This window comes from Olea europaea, chromosome 1, assembly GCF_002742605.1.
Source record: "Olea europaea var. sylvestris chromosome 1, O_europaea_v1, whole genome shotgun sequence".
Classification (NCBI taxonomy): Eukaryota; Viridiplantae; Streptophyta; class Magnoliopsida; order Lamiales; family Oleaceae; genus Olea; species Olea europaea.
In genome coordinates this window covers 34,871,530-34,886,703 of record NC_036237.1, presented here as the reverse complement: position 1 = coordinate 34,886,703, position 15,174 = coordinate 34,871,530, and the positions used below count along the sequence as shown (strand labels likewise).

At 32.6% G+C, this 15,174-nt stretch overlaps 2 protein-coding genes across 2 annotated transcripts; both read right to left on the bottom strand.

Moving 5' to 3' along the window:
* Positions 1 to 4,238: 4,238 nt before the first annotated feature.
* Positions 4,239 to 11,321, bottom strand: LOC111402666 (receptor-like serine/threonine-protein kinase ALE2). The gene is made up of 7 exons (XM_023031036.1): positions 10,700 to 11,321; positions 10,519 to 10,620; positions 7,894 to 8,262; positions 7,554 to 7,814; positions 6,608 to 6,997; positions 6,123 to 6,363; positions 4,239 to 5,508 (listed from the first exon to the last, which is right to left on the bottom strand). The coding sequence occupies exons 1-7, from the start codon at positions 10,830 to 10,832 to the stop codon at positions 4,788 to 4,790; spliced, it is 2,217 nt and encodes a 738-aa protein (XP_022886804.1). The 5' UTR covers positions 10,833 to 11,321; the 3' UTR covers positions 4,239 to 4,787.
* A 2,934-nt stretch (positions 11,322 to 14,255) lies between these two features.
* Positions 14,256 to 15,069, bottom strand: LOC111399264. The gene is made up of 2 exons (XM_023026556.1): positions 14,822 to 15,069; positions 14,256 to 14,729 (listed from the first exon to the last, which is right to left on the bottom strand). Exons 1-2 carry the CDS (start codon positions 15,031 to 15,033, stop codon positions 14,501 to 14,503), a joined length of 441 nt encoding a protein of 146 aa, XP_022882324.1. The 5' UTR covers positions 15,034 to 15,069; the 3' UTR covers positions 14,256 to 14,500.
* Between the last annotated feature and the right edge of the window lie 105 nt (positions 15,070 to 15,174).

Genomic DNA, 15,174 nt, shown 5'->3' with positions numbered 1-15,174 from the left:
TCACATTATATTTTTGTTCGAGATATATTTTATTGTACATTGGCAACTTTTTGATCAAATCTTCAGTTATAATATCATTTCAGTGTTCTCAGTCACCATTCAATATTGATTTTGGAGTCTAACTTCTAATTCTCAAATATGAAGAAGTTATTTTAGGTGTCTGGTAAATTGAGGAAAAAATTTTGATTATAGAAGGAATTAATTACCTTATTAGGTCCTCGTTATTTTCAAAATACTTTTTTTTTTCTTTATTATTTTCAGCCACACATTTTTTAATAAAACAATATTATATGCAAATTCCTTTATTTTTAAATTACACATTCTCCATCAAAATACTATTTATATTTTTGGCACAAAAAAGGGAGGCTCAAACAGGCTGATAATCTAACGGCATATAATATTAAAGCCCTAGTTTGAGCCACATTCTTTTTTAAAAAATATATATTTTTAAACAGTGTTTTAATATTATTTTAACCACACATTCTCGAATATAATAATATTGCACGTAAACTTAAAATATTTCCTTATTCGTTAACCACGCATTTTCCATCAATACACTATTCAAAAATTAATTTCTATGAAAAGAATGGGGCTCAAAAAGGGGCTAAATAAATTCTTTTTTGTCTCTGGTTTATTGATATTCCAAAAATAACATATCCTTATCATTTAAATATTTTAAAACCATATGGACTATGCCTCTCTTTTGTAACTTTATAAAATTTGAAATTTAATATATATATATATATATATCTTCATTTTAATGAGAATGCATACTTCTCTTTTATTTTTTTTTACTTACACATTCTTTAATAAAATAGTAATATAGGTAAACCTAAAAATTTTCTTCATTTTTTAACCACAAATTGTCTAAAAAATAAGGACGCGTTTGATTTGCTGTTTTCATGTCGTTTTCAGGTTTTAGTTTTCCAAAGCATTAAAAAATACGTCCGATCTGCTTGTTCTTGAAAATATAGGAAAATTTTATAACATAAAACTCAAAATGCACTTTTGACGTTTTGAATATATTCAGTGAAATTCTGAGAATACTCAAAAAATGGAAAACAAAAGTTCAAATAAAATCTTAAAAGGTAAATTTTTTTTAAAAAATAAATAAATTCTAATAGATAAAAATTTATTTTTTGAATAAATAAATAAATAAAATTGATAAATTCTAAAAAATTAAAATTAAAATTCTGCAAATAAAAATTATAAAAACTAATATATAAATAAAAATAGTTCAAACTCTTAATGATTATTTACATTAAAAGATTTTAGAAATAAATGTTTGTAAAAAATTAAATTTAAATTCAAAATAAAATTATAAAAATTTCAAGAAAATAAAAATTGAAAAATAGTTCAAACTCTTAATAATCATTTACATATAAAACATATATGTAAACGAACACAAACCAAAATATTTTCAACCCACATTATTAATTTTTAGTTTTATTTCCTATATTTTAAAAATTCAATTTATTATTATTTTTAGTTTTGTAGCGAGCGAAATATTGTAAAATTCACCAATTTTATAATTTATATATATATATATATATATATTACTTGATAATATTTTAATATAAAATTTCTATTTTTATTGGATATTCAAATTTAATGGAATAAAATGTAATAAAATAATTTTCAAAAATTTTAATCAAACATGTTTTCTAATTTTAAAATAGGCATTCGAAACAGAGAACTGAAAATGAAATTAAAACTTAAAACTGAAAGTCGAAATATAAACCAAATAGGCCCTTACTACTGCAAAATATATTTTTCCAAAACCCCATCAACTGGAGCTCAAATAGGCGTTAAATATCTTTTCCTTATAAGATACTTGATAATATTACGTATTTATTGTTATAAACGTAAAAATAATTTTTAACACACATAATAATAATAATAATAATAATAATAATAATAATAAAGACAATATTTGATCAATAACCAATTTATTATTTGTATATTTTTCGCCAAACACTAAATGTTGATTTTGAAACATACATCAATTCCGAAACAAAAGTTTATCAAAAAAACATAACCGATTCTTCCCTCATCCATGCCCATATTCAGCGCAGCAAAAAAATGATGCTCTTAAACTAGCATCAATATCAAACCAAGCCTTGGTGAATAAATGATTTTTTATTATCAATTCTTGTTTTCAATTGAATAAGTTTTGGAGTGTTAATTATATTCACGGGACGTTTATTTCTCGTTTTTGTAAAAATGAGAATGAAAAATATAGTTATTATGGCTCCACATAAGATATATAAATTCAAATTTGGTGATTTGATGTGATGGATAACGATCATATTTTTCATTTTAATGGGGAAATAATGAAAAACAAGCAGGGTTCAGTAAATATTACATTTCGTCAATTTAGCTCCTGTTTGGTCACCATTATCATTTTCATTCTTTTTCTCTCTCTTATTTCAACCACATAATATTTTATAAAATAATATTACATGCAAATAAAAAAAATTCATTCTTTTTGAACCACACATTCAAAAAAACATTATTCTAATCATTAAATTTGGAAAGAATGGAGGCCGAAAGGGGATTAAAAAAAAAAAGGTTGAACTCCAACCTTGAGAGCCCCCACCGTCCCGTCCCTAGAGTATGAGGTAAATCGCGAAATGTGTCCCAACAAGCAAGGAAACAAGAATTTGTCCGTACACTGGTACCCGCAAATAGTCCAATTCTATATGTCATGAATCAAATCTTTACACAGCAATTATCAACAAAATTGAGACTACAAAAAGAGATTAACTAATACGGCATGATGCCTCTTAAAAGCATAAGATGTAACAACTTTTCAATTAAGGCTCTGAGCAAAACCCGACAAAAGCGTGATCCTTCACCTAACCCCACAACCTCATTCAAAAAGCATGAAAACATTTTCCAAATCTCTAAAGTTTATCGATTTCATTTTCAAGTAAGCACTACTGACTTTATATCACTGTATTTTTACCCACTTAATCTACTGTTTCATGGTGTTTTGTCTTGATTAAATGATTTCATTCAGCTGGTGTTTGATTCCCATTAAATTAAATTTCATTTTTTTTTATCATATTTTCAATCACACAATCTTCTATAATATAATATAAAACATAAATTGAATTTTTTTTTTTAATCAATTTTTAAAAATTTTTTTTTTTTTTTTTTTTTATCATTTATAAAAAAAAAAAAAAAAAAAAAAATACTATTGCACATATTTTAATTTGAAAAAATGAGGCCAAACAAGAGCTTATAATTCACACAAAAAAAAAAATCCAACAATGTTTGAATTTAACGGTGATTACCATTTCCCCTTTCTTTCTTTTCTTTTTCAATATTACTAAATTCCTGTCAAGGGGGTCATAATTTTCTATTTGCAATTCATGATGAAAATTGGAAAATGTCCAACCATATAACTATTTGCAATCGATGAAGAATATTGGAAAATGTCCAACCATTTAGTTAGTGGCTGTTTGGGATGGTTTAGAAAATTGCCAAGAAGTTGGTCAAAGTCAACAATTTTCAAGAGAATTTTAGTTTTTTTTGTCAACTTTAATCACATACTTTGTCAAACAAAACCTCAATCAGGTGTATAATCATCTTTCAATTTCCAAAAATATAATATAGACTAGGGAGAAAATGGAGAATTAAAAATAAATATCTATTTTTCTTTTTAATTAGTATATTTGTACCACAATTTTTATTAGTTACACTATGCTTTAATTGCACATAAAGTAGTTATCTTTGCTCATTATAATACTTATATTCCTATCGTTTTGTCAACACGTTATTATCATCAACATTTTCATTAGTTAATACATTGCATCTCTGATAACGTTTTGTTCATCCAAAAAGCAAGTTGAGAGGGCATTAATAGACATATTTGTCTATCATATTTAAAAAAAAAAAACAAATGCAAAATTTGCAATAATATATTTTTATCTCATTTCAAAGCACGAATATTTTGACAAAAATCATCATCAAGATGAAAGACGAAATGTGTTAATAAAACAAGAACTCGACCAAAAAATATTCAGGACATAAGTTTATGTCAAATGACAAAACTATTAATGTAGACGTTACTAGAAAACAAAATTTAAATCACCTTACATTCATTTTCAATTCAATTGAAAGTCAAATACTTTTAATGTCTAAATTGACTATTTTTTGGACGTATGGATGCAAATTCATAGATTTTTTAATAACAAGAAGGGCAAAAATGGAAAAGAGTGGGAGACATGGTGTGGCAACGCGCGAGAAAATGCGCGTGAAGTCATTCATTAGCTTCTTAGGGTAATATGATAGAAATTTTAAAATACAATAATATGAAAATTTTGAAACATTCGAGGATGTGCCGTGTGCGACAAAAGTGTTGTTATCAGATCAACGGTATTGCCTTCGGTTCAATCGTGGCCGTCAATTCCCAGACATTACGTGCGAACAATGTCTCTATCATCGCCGTAATAGACGGAAAGTTCACGTGTTGCATTAAAGAAGGGCCCAACCCAATATTGGTCCGGTCCAGATATTTGGGCTCCCTATTAAGCAACAAAACATTTTTCAAAGACTAGCATAGATATGGAGACTCCTGTCCTGAGCCAAAAATAACTGAATCAAAAGTAAAGAGTTGCTCGTTCATCAAATACTGAACCTGCAAAAAATTAATACGTAGCATGCATATAGAACACCTGGACGTAAGGAAATTGAGCCAATTTCAGCTGCCTAAAGCTGCACTCGAAATAACTTTCTGAATAAATGGGTCCTCAGAACTGTACATTTTAATCACTTTATAATTATAATGAAGCTTGGTATCCAGTGCCATCATTCCAATCGCATCTAGAGAGGCCATCGTGTTCACTCATACTCCCCTTTAATCTATAAAAAGCTCGTTTACTCCGAAGTGTCCTTAAAGGGCCTGATCTATTTCCGTGCCTTATAGGCCAGGCTGCCTCACCCTCGACCAACCCTGAAGCTGAAAACTGTCTGTTCTCAAATTCTTCTAGAGGGCCTGAACTGTACTCCATTGTTATGAAAGGAGAGGCTTGCCCATATGTCAATCGTGGGGTAATCCCGCCAGCATTCCACCAACTACTGTCAGAATGGGGAAACTCATATTTGAAGTCAGATTCCCGAGCAGAAGACTCTTTCCGACTACAAGCATCCCCACAAGTCTCGTCTGTGTCGTTGTAGATAAGTTTTAGTGCCTGAACCACTTCTCCCATGAAAGGCCTATTTGTCACCTCTGAGCGAACACACATAGAAGCAATGGCTGCCACCTTTGCCATGTCATTGAAATCATAAGTTCCAGCCAAGGAGGGATCCACTAACTCCTCCAAGCCTTCTCGACTAGTCAGAAGAGATCGCGCCCAAGTCACGAGGTTTTCTTGTCCTGGAGGTTGAGACATGTCCACGGGTTTTCTTCCCGATAGAAGCTCTAATAGAACAACTCCATAACTGTAAACATCACTTTTGACAAGTAGATGTCCTGTCATTGCATATTCAGGTGCAACATACCTGTATTCCATAATTTAGATGGCTGTCACAACCGCTCTTATCCAAAATATAATAGTTGAAGTTGAAGTAGCAATCATGTCAGAAGATAAAGATGTCGTGGATTCAGAATTTATAAGCACTTTTCAGGAAATGAACAGAAGGGAAGAACAAACCACGACAAAGAAAAAAGGAAAGAATCATTATTCAAGTCGGCCCTATAACATCAAATCAGTCTGGTTTGCATTATTTTAGCTAATTGAATTACATTATACATTAGGTTCTAATCAAACTTCGACGTCATACCAAATTGACATTTTGATTTAATGGGACACAACTTTGATGGTAAGCAAAAAAAGGTTTTGATTTCTCAAGATGCAAATTCTCGGTATAGTGCCTGTGTATTAAAAGTGTTAATTGGATAAATATTGTTCATTAAATTTCTTCGTTTTTTGTTTTCAAACAGATAACCAAGCATTTTTCTAAAAAGATTGATTATTTCTAAACCCAGCAAGTTCTTATCACGATTCAGAATATTAATCAGAATTGCATCTTCCTCGAGCTTCTATAGTCCAGTTATAGCAGTAATATGAGAAAACCAATTTTCATACAATTTGCTGCAGACCAAAGAAACATACCCGAAAGTTCCCATCACCCTAGTTGATATATGATGAGTTCCTTCTGTTGCTTCCCTAGCCAAACCAAAATCTGAAACCTTGGGGGTAAAGTCGTGTTCTAACAAAACATTACTGGCTTTGAAGTCTCGATGAATTACACGAGGATTAGAATCTTCATGAAGATAAGCCAATCCTCTTGCCGCACCAAGAGCAATCTTCAACCGTGCATCCCAGTCAAGAGGCACTTTCTTCTTGTCATCACCTGAGACATAAGTAACTCCATTTATCCACAGGTGGTCAGATAAAAAATCAGCATGTGCATCCTTACCCGCAGAAGAGGTGTTTCTCAATGTTACTCTGGGACAAAGATAGAATTAAGAATGATTATACATACATGTCATCGTGCCTTTATCCCTTTGGAACTCCAATGAAGGAATATATTGACCGATATCACACCAATAACTATAAGTTGGAACTTATAAATTTGGAGGAAATGAGAAGCATACCGTGTAAGTGGGACTCCACACTGCCATTTGGAACTAGCTCATAGACCAAGCAGCGTGTACGTTCTTCAATGCATATACCAACTAACTTTACAAGGTTGCGGTGATGCAATCGGCTTAGCATCTCAACTTCAGCAATAAATTCTTGATCTCCATTTTGATTTTCCCTGGTAAGCAACTTAACAGCAACTTCAGTTCCATCTCCCATGATCCCATGATAAACACGTCCAAACCCCCCTTCACCCAGCACTCTTTTTGAACTAAACTTATCCGTGGCTTTCTCGAGCTCTGGAAGTGGAAATGTTTTAACAGAAAGAAATGAAGCAGGCATGGTTGCAACAAGAGATGCCGATATAGAGCTGCTTGGGCTACTTGAGAACATAGATCCAATCCCTTGCATCATAGAAAAAGGCGTAAAGATATCAAGCGAGTTCATAATCTCTAAACGGTAGAGGCAGTAGACAAATTTCCCAAAAAACCAGGGTTCTTTAAAACCCCCCCCCCCCCCAAAAAAATAAATAAATAAATAAATAAAAATAAAAATTCTTCACACCAGATATCCATAACATTTTATAATAAAAGCTTGAGTTGTTGGCGAGGATCACGTGTATATCACTTCAACATTGTCTTCAACAAGCCCCCTCACTTGTGGGCAATGTTCATATTTTTTTCATTAAAGCTTGACACAAGCATAATTTCATATATGTGTGTGGCAGTAAGACTCAAACTCGCAACTTGATACCATGTCGAATCACTTGGCTAAAAAGCACGTTGTTAGAGAGGGCCACATGTATATCATTTACATATTGTCATCAAGATTATCTTTAGAGAAAAAGACAATTTTCTTATAATGGTGATTTCAGCCTCTGCATGCCAATATGTTCAAAAACTGTCCCCACATTTGTTCATCACTAAACAAGTTAAAGCTAAGAGTAACTTGCAGACTTACCATATCTCTTGTTTGTCGATGGTGGATATATTGGACCAACAGCATTGGATGGTCTGCTAGACTTCCTGCACTTCATGAGTATCACAACTGTCACGCAGCAAACTACCAAGAGTACAAATGCTGACAGAGCAATGACAAAAATCATTTGAGGGTTCATTTTCTGATTCTTGTCAACAAAATATGCACTGATAGGGTCTTTCTGATTTCCCGCACTTCCACTTGGACCATCACCAAAAGTACCAGATGATGATGAAGGAAGCCCTGACAATCAATTTTTTAGGCTCTATAACAGCAAAACCACGTAAACTGAACCATGTACTAATCAGAGTTCAGATTGTACCTGGGTATGTAATGTATACTACTACATAATCACCAAAAAGGGTCCTATTCAGAGGCACCTTCTTTTGCCAAAGTCTCTCATAAGTCAGGATAGCAGTAGTGTCATCAAATTTTTCCCCCAGTGGCACCAGGTTAATGTCAACCATTGATCTTCCCTGATTTTGACCATCTGCAGTCGCACCAATTATGGCCACTTGACTTTGTTTTAGATAGATGCCTGCTGCAATTTCAATTTCTAATTCATTGACCTCAGGAAAGATAGCATACAGTGCTACATCTAGAAGAAGTCTGACTTTCATTGGAAGCACACAACCACAGGTTGAACCAATCGGAGCTGAAGTAAGAGGCTCCGCACAAGTGTGACCACAACCTGCGAGATTTTATCACAAAAAGTTTCTCAATTAGCATTTAACAAGTTAAAAACAGCGGCAGGCAGAAAAACTTTCACATTGAGCAAGCTAATTGATGCACTACAAGGAGGTCATCATTACCTAAATAGGCAATGGAATGCAGCAAAAAAATTGGTAAGCATATTGTGCAGAAAGGACTAAGCATTTAAAAGAGGGAAAATATCCTAAGATCCATGTGCAGAAAACCCTTCAGAGATCATAACGAATAGTAATACAAAAGAATCGGTACTGCGTTGCCATAACCAAGAGAAGACCAAGGGTTCTATATACACAGAAAGCTATATAGACCGTACCAGGCCCATGGATCCACATTTAAGATAATTCAGCCGAAACTATAAACAATAACATCTGTTGAGGATTAAGACCAAACACGACATCAGTCATTAATACAAACTAATTTGTAACTCATATTTGACGGAGATGCTTAAGATATGAGCTACTACCTGCGGGATCATCAAAACAAATAGCCTTGGGTAAGAGGAGTCCAAAGTACAAAAGTGAAGAGAAAGAATACAAGGGTTCAAAGTTAGCATTGCCAGCTGCTGAATCATCACAACCAGCCATAGCTTTTAAGTGATAGAGAGGAGTTCGAGCACAAAATTGATCAGAAAGAATATGAGAGTTGGAAGTTAGCATTGCCAGTTTCTGGATATTGAAGCTGTGCCAAGTTTAATTAATTCTATTTCAGTTTACTGTAATTTTCCATTTTGACTCAATTCAGGTTTTATTTCATCGGTTGGTTTCTACAGAAAGTAGAGTAACTAAAACCTTATATATACACTGTTAATGCATTGTATAAGTGCATTTTCTGGAAGTGATTAAACTAAAATTTGAATGATAATAAGTTGTAGCCCTATGGAATGAGTGGAAAGTATTTGTGGGACCTACAATATATGTGGATAAAAACCACATCAGATCATAATTAATCACCTCCCAAAAATGCTGTTAGTTAGACTGCTGATTATCGAATAAACTGATGTTGTCAACTTTCTCTCTATTCTCCCCCCTACGTTGACCTCTTCTTCCCTTCCTCCTCTTATTTCTCCTCTCTTCTTCTTCTTATTTCTCTTTTCTCTTCCCCTTCTTCCACAATTATAGTTCTTTTTATGAGTGTCCATCATCAACATTCTTTCGATTTCTTTTTACATAAAAACAATCACAAGAATAGTTGACTTTCCTTTTAGCTCTGAACTGTAAATTCTCATGCTTAGAATGAACCCCATGTGGATGTTAACCCGGTTCAGGATTTCTTTATGAATTTCTTTTTTTCAACAACAGAAAAGCTTTTTCAACTAATTTGAATCTATTTTCATTTTGGATAAGGTATTTACTAGCATTCAAGCATATCTGCTGCTACTCAATGCCATCCCTTCATTACGATATGCAAGGAAAACTTGTTTTATTCGCCTGCTATATGAAGGATTTTATGAAGAAGATGAAGTGCAAGAAAAAACCCAGGAGATAGGAAGGCAGGCTTGGCTGAACGACCTAGCTTTATACATCGTTATTTGTAGTTATTCACCAAGGAGGATTGTTTACACTACATCTAACGAACCAGTACCTGTGGCCCGGAACATAGGAAACAAAAACAGATTCTAATAGGCAACAGCAAACAATTTCAGCTGAATAATATGGTTCAACTAATTCACTTAGATACAATTTTAATTAGTAATTAGCGACGTGGCTCTACTGGTTTAGCTTGGGTATTCTATTCGACACTATAGAATGTAGAACTCATTTGTTTACTCTCTATTTTCATATCAAAGCAGAAGTAGGCGAAGAGAAATTCGAGAAGGCTGGCCTCTTATTGCATTGAACAACATAACACAATCAGTAAAGGAAAAAGAATCCACCTAATCAGGTCATAGAGAATCCGATATAGTTTTGCCAGACTGACAAGAAATAATTTTGAATCACGGACCAATAACTTCCATCCCAACAAGATGGGGATAAGCATTTACGTTTCATCAGAAGTTCTCTTCCATCAATCATATGTAATAGGCTCTTATTTTTGTTTTCTTCTAGTTTCTTTAGTAGTTTCAACTACAGATGCGGCTCTGACCAAGGGATAGTGGCAACAGTCATATCTCCTTGCCCCTTGGGGATGCAGATAATATTTGAAGCTACTCTCAAACCATCAGATCGATGCCAACCCAAGTACTCACATATGGTTACTATAATTATGGGAGGAGAGAGAATGCTTGCTGAATAGATACCTGCTACAGCCGATGGAGCTGGAGAAATCGCATGAGTTCTCACCCGATGGTGGTAGTGGTGATGCCTTGATCGAGTACGACCAATAGGAGCAGCAGCTGGACCTATTATCAAAAGGTGCCATATCAGTAAAAGGCTAAAAGACATAATATAAGTAGGAGAGATTATAAATGTCTTCAATACCTTGAGATGCTGGAGAAGGAGAAGGTGCATTCAGTGATATCAAAGGAGGTTTAAAATGCGGTCTATGCAGCGCTTTCAATTGACCGAAGCTAACTGGAAGCAGAGGTAGCAGATAGAGGAGTAAAAGAAGCATATTCTCTCCCCCATAAACTAATTCACATTGTACTCATTACAAAACTCCGTTAAGCGAGTAGTCTGGGGGGTTCCGGTTAAGCTCCGTCCGCTGACAAAACCGTCTTTCACGAAAATTTAAAAACTGCATTAAATAGGCAATGGTGTACGCCAACCAGTAAACAAACCCTAACTCAAAATTCAACAATGCGGGTGGTTTCAAACTTTCAATACGCATTCAGTAGATCCACGAAATGCAGCAAAGATCTAACGATGGAAAGTAATACAGAGCAAATGTAAGTAGATGCAGAGATTGAGAGAGAATGTGAAAAGGCAGGCGGATCTTGGGAAAGTAAAACAAAAGTAAAGGATTAGTAGAAAGAAAGAGGTGGTGCTGGGGAGCTTTATTGCCGGTGTAGACACCGGCACCTTGTTTTCGGGCAACCGATGACTGTCTGGTACACTTGCCCACTTGTATGCGTGCTTGTCACGAACCAATAGTGAGTATGGTGAGAACAAAATATTTTATGGGTAAATTTGTTCAGAGATAACTCAAATTTCTTTCACGCATTCTAAATAAGAAAATATTAAAATAAGTTTTGGTAATGCCCTTGTTTAAGCCCCATTTTGAAGTAAAAAATAAATTTATATATGTATTGATGAAAAATATGTAGTTAAAAAATAAGGAAAATATTTGAATTTTTATGTAATACTGTTTTATTGAAAAATGTGTGATTGAAATTATATCAAAATATTATAAAATAAATACATTTTCTTTAAATAATGAGACTCAAACAAGCTGATATCTTTAAATTAAAATATTAAAATACATATTTAATTTATATATTATGACGTGACGTAATGATAAAATTGGTTCATCGTGCAACAATTAATGGATAATTCGCCAAGGTATGATGGTTAATTAAGTAATTCAAGTAATGGTGGAGTGAAATTTGCAATTTAGTAATTCGATTGAATCATATTAAAGTCAATTTCAATTCATTTTTGTACAAAAATTTCTCATGTCTTTTGCTTCAAATTCATCATGGTATTTAGAGCAAGATTTCGTTATCGCTTCCTTTGTAAATTGCGGTGAATAAGCGTGTGTAGACTAATCTCTACAATATATATCTACACACACACACAATATTGACTTATTGACTACTTAACACCACGACGTGATATTGGTTACTATATTAGTAAACTCAAAAGTTTTTGATATATCAATAAGTGCAATCGATAGATGTATTCAATTATTCTAGTGTAGTAGGAACCTAGGATAAACAAAGTAGTAAATACATATTCACGTTTGAAATCGTCAACCAATCAGCTGAATAAATAAGTTCGCATAACCATTTCTTTCGAAATGCGTGCCCACGAGATCTTAAGTTAAATTTCAAGTGATTAAAGATTTCTAAAAGACTCTATATTTTTAAAGAACGCATTCTATTATTTGAAGAGTATCTATAAATTTAGAAGGCTAAAGTTTTGAAGTACTCCAACAAACTCTTTATATTTATATCACTTAATTTTATTTATACCAAAAAACATTTATTATTTTTCTCTATATTTTATTTTAACTAGTTTTTCTCTATATTCTGTTTTTATTTTTTCACATTGAAAGTTGAAACACTTTGGATGCATTTAATTATAGTGAATTTACCCACTATCAAAATTAAAATGTTGATTTAAAAAATCTTTTGGAACATGATTTTAGGGGTCAACTCTTTAAAATAGAAAGTATTTTATGTTTAAAGAATTTCTTGAAAATTCCCTTATAGACTACGAGCCATACGAAATATGTAGATTAATAGGTAAACAGTAGTTATGGATCATACAAAATCTTTAGATTAATATTATATTCGATCAACTTAAATTATAATTTAAGTCGTGCCAAATGTTCTTTAATTTTATCACAAAAAATTGTCAAAGAAAATTTGAGCTTGAGTGAGAAAATAATTAAAAAGGCGAAAAGATCATCATTTCCCGTATCTAATTATTCGATATCCAACGAGGTAAGACATCAAGATGGTAAGTTAAGAGAATGTAATTGTACCGAATTAAAAATAGTATAATTTATATAATTTGATGGTGTAGTTTTCTTTGTCTTTATTGGGCTGGGCCGAATTTTATAATTGTAGTGTACAGAAAGAATGAATTTTTGAATAGTGTATTGATAGAAAATTTTTGATTAAAAAATAAGAAAAAATTTTAAATTTGTGTGTAATATTATTTTATTAAAAAATGTGTTTGAAGTGATAGTAAAATACTATTGAAAAATTCATTTTTTTCAAATATTGGAGCTCAAACAAGGGCTTAATCGTTGGAGTAAATAAATTCTATAAGTTGGACGAGTTCCTCTGATAGCTTCATGATAGGATATAAAGCTCTCGTTCTATAAAAGGTGCCAGAGCACAAATCAGGGCATGTCAACTGCCTAGGTCGACTTTCATACTGAGAGAGAAGTTGCATTTTCTCATATTTTTAAGTGATTCCAGTTTAAAGTTAGTTCGATTCTAATACCAAAGAAAATATTTTTGTCACGACCCACTTCATTTACTTTTATTTTATCTAATTGGGCTTGCATGATTAGTGGGGCTAGTCCATAGCCCTTTTTATCTCGAGGGTTGTTGTTTTGTTCTGTATAAAATTGTATTGAAAGCTTTAGAGAAAAGAGGATGAATATGATGAATTGAATTGTGGCTCGCTGCGAGTCTTCTTCCCTCTTCCTCCCCGACTTCTCTTCCTTCTCCGGTCTTCTACCCCCTGCTGTCGTCTATTTCTCATCTTCCCTTCTTCCTCTTAACAGTTAAGGTATTGTAATCCTTCATCTTGCTGGTTTTGGTTGGAAACGACCCAACCATAACAATTTTGAAGCCAAAAGAATCGAGAATGGAGATTAGAAGCAGTAGCCATTTATAAAAAAATCGAAGTCGAAATTAATTACGCCACGATGATATTCCACTAAATTCTCATGCAATTTGTTCAGAACAAATATGACGCGAATTTAATTATTTAATTACATTCTCAACATTTTATTTTATATAAATTTTCATAATTTGTATTTTCTATAAACTATTTTTTTAACAATAACAATTGAAAGAATGCATAAGTGATACTCTTTTTAAAGTAATAGAAATAGATACAATGAATTCAATTCTCAATTACTTGTAACCAAGAAAATCAGTTTCAATAAAGTTTATAATAAATATCACGACGTTCTTTGATCCCATTATTTTTTAAACACGTTTTTCTTTTTTCTTTTTAACTACATATTATTCAATAAAATAACATCATAAAAAACTTTAAAATTTCTTATTTTTTAAGTATACATTTTCCATCAAACTATTATTTCAATATACATCCTTATCTAAAAATAAAAATCAAACATCCGCTTTAGATTTCCTAAAGATAAAGCCAAGTTTGAATGGGACGTGATTGACCAAATTATTTCCCCTTCTTTTGACTGCTAAATAGCCAGTTTCCTAAACACAATACAACCCTATTTATTCAGAAGAAAAACAAAGGAAAAACTTGAATCTTGATTATGAATATATTAATGGTTTGATTTACATTTTTCAAGAATTTACCTATCAATAGAAGAATTAATTAACTAAATTACACGAGCATCAGCAAAGAAATTATGCTAAAAATCCCTGTTTTTCAAGTAAAGATAATCAAGAATATTGATTATGATGATGATGGAGATGAAGACGTGTCGAATTTGTAGTGTTTGTCGACTGCAACAGATACATCCCAGGTGCAACTGAGTCCCTTTGGTAAAATCACAAGATCGCCGGCGCCGAATTCTACTACTTCCGATGAGTTTTTAGATTTTACTTTCACTTTCCCCCGGACTAGATAACAGGTTTCTTGTTCATCAAATTTTAGCTGGTACTTCCCCGGCGGGCAGCCCCATCTTCTCAATATTCACCAGAAAAACACAGTTAATATATACATAACAGAACATACACATACATACATATATAAAGTAGAGACAGAGAGACTTACTTGGGCCAGGATTTGATACCTAATTCAGAGAGCTGTGAGTCTGAAGGGTTGTTTTGGACGACGATTCTGAGATTTGTTGAAGAATTTGAGCTCGATTCTGCAGCCATGAAATATTGATCTCTCTCTCTATGTGTGTGTGTGAGAGAGATTGGGGAAGGTTCCGTTTTGACTAGAAACAGTATGTGTACACACACGTTTGTGTATGCGTGCATAGTGCAGTTTTTTACCTTAGGTTTTGATTTATTTGAGTGGTTGAGAAGTGTGTGTATATATATATATATGTATATATATATATATATATATAAAAGTAGCATTATTCTTATTCGAGACAGAGAAATAATGTGTATAAGGAA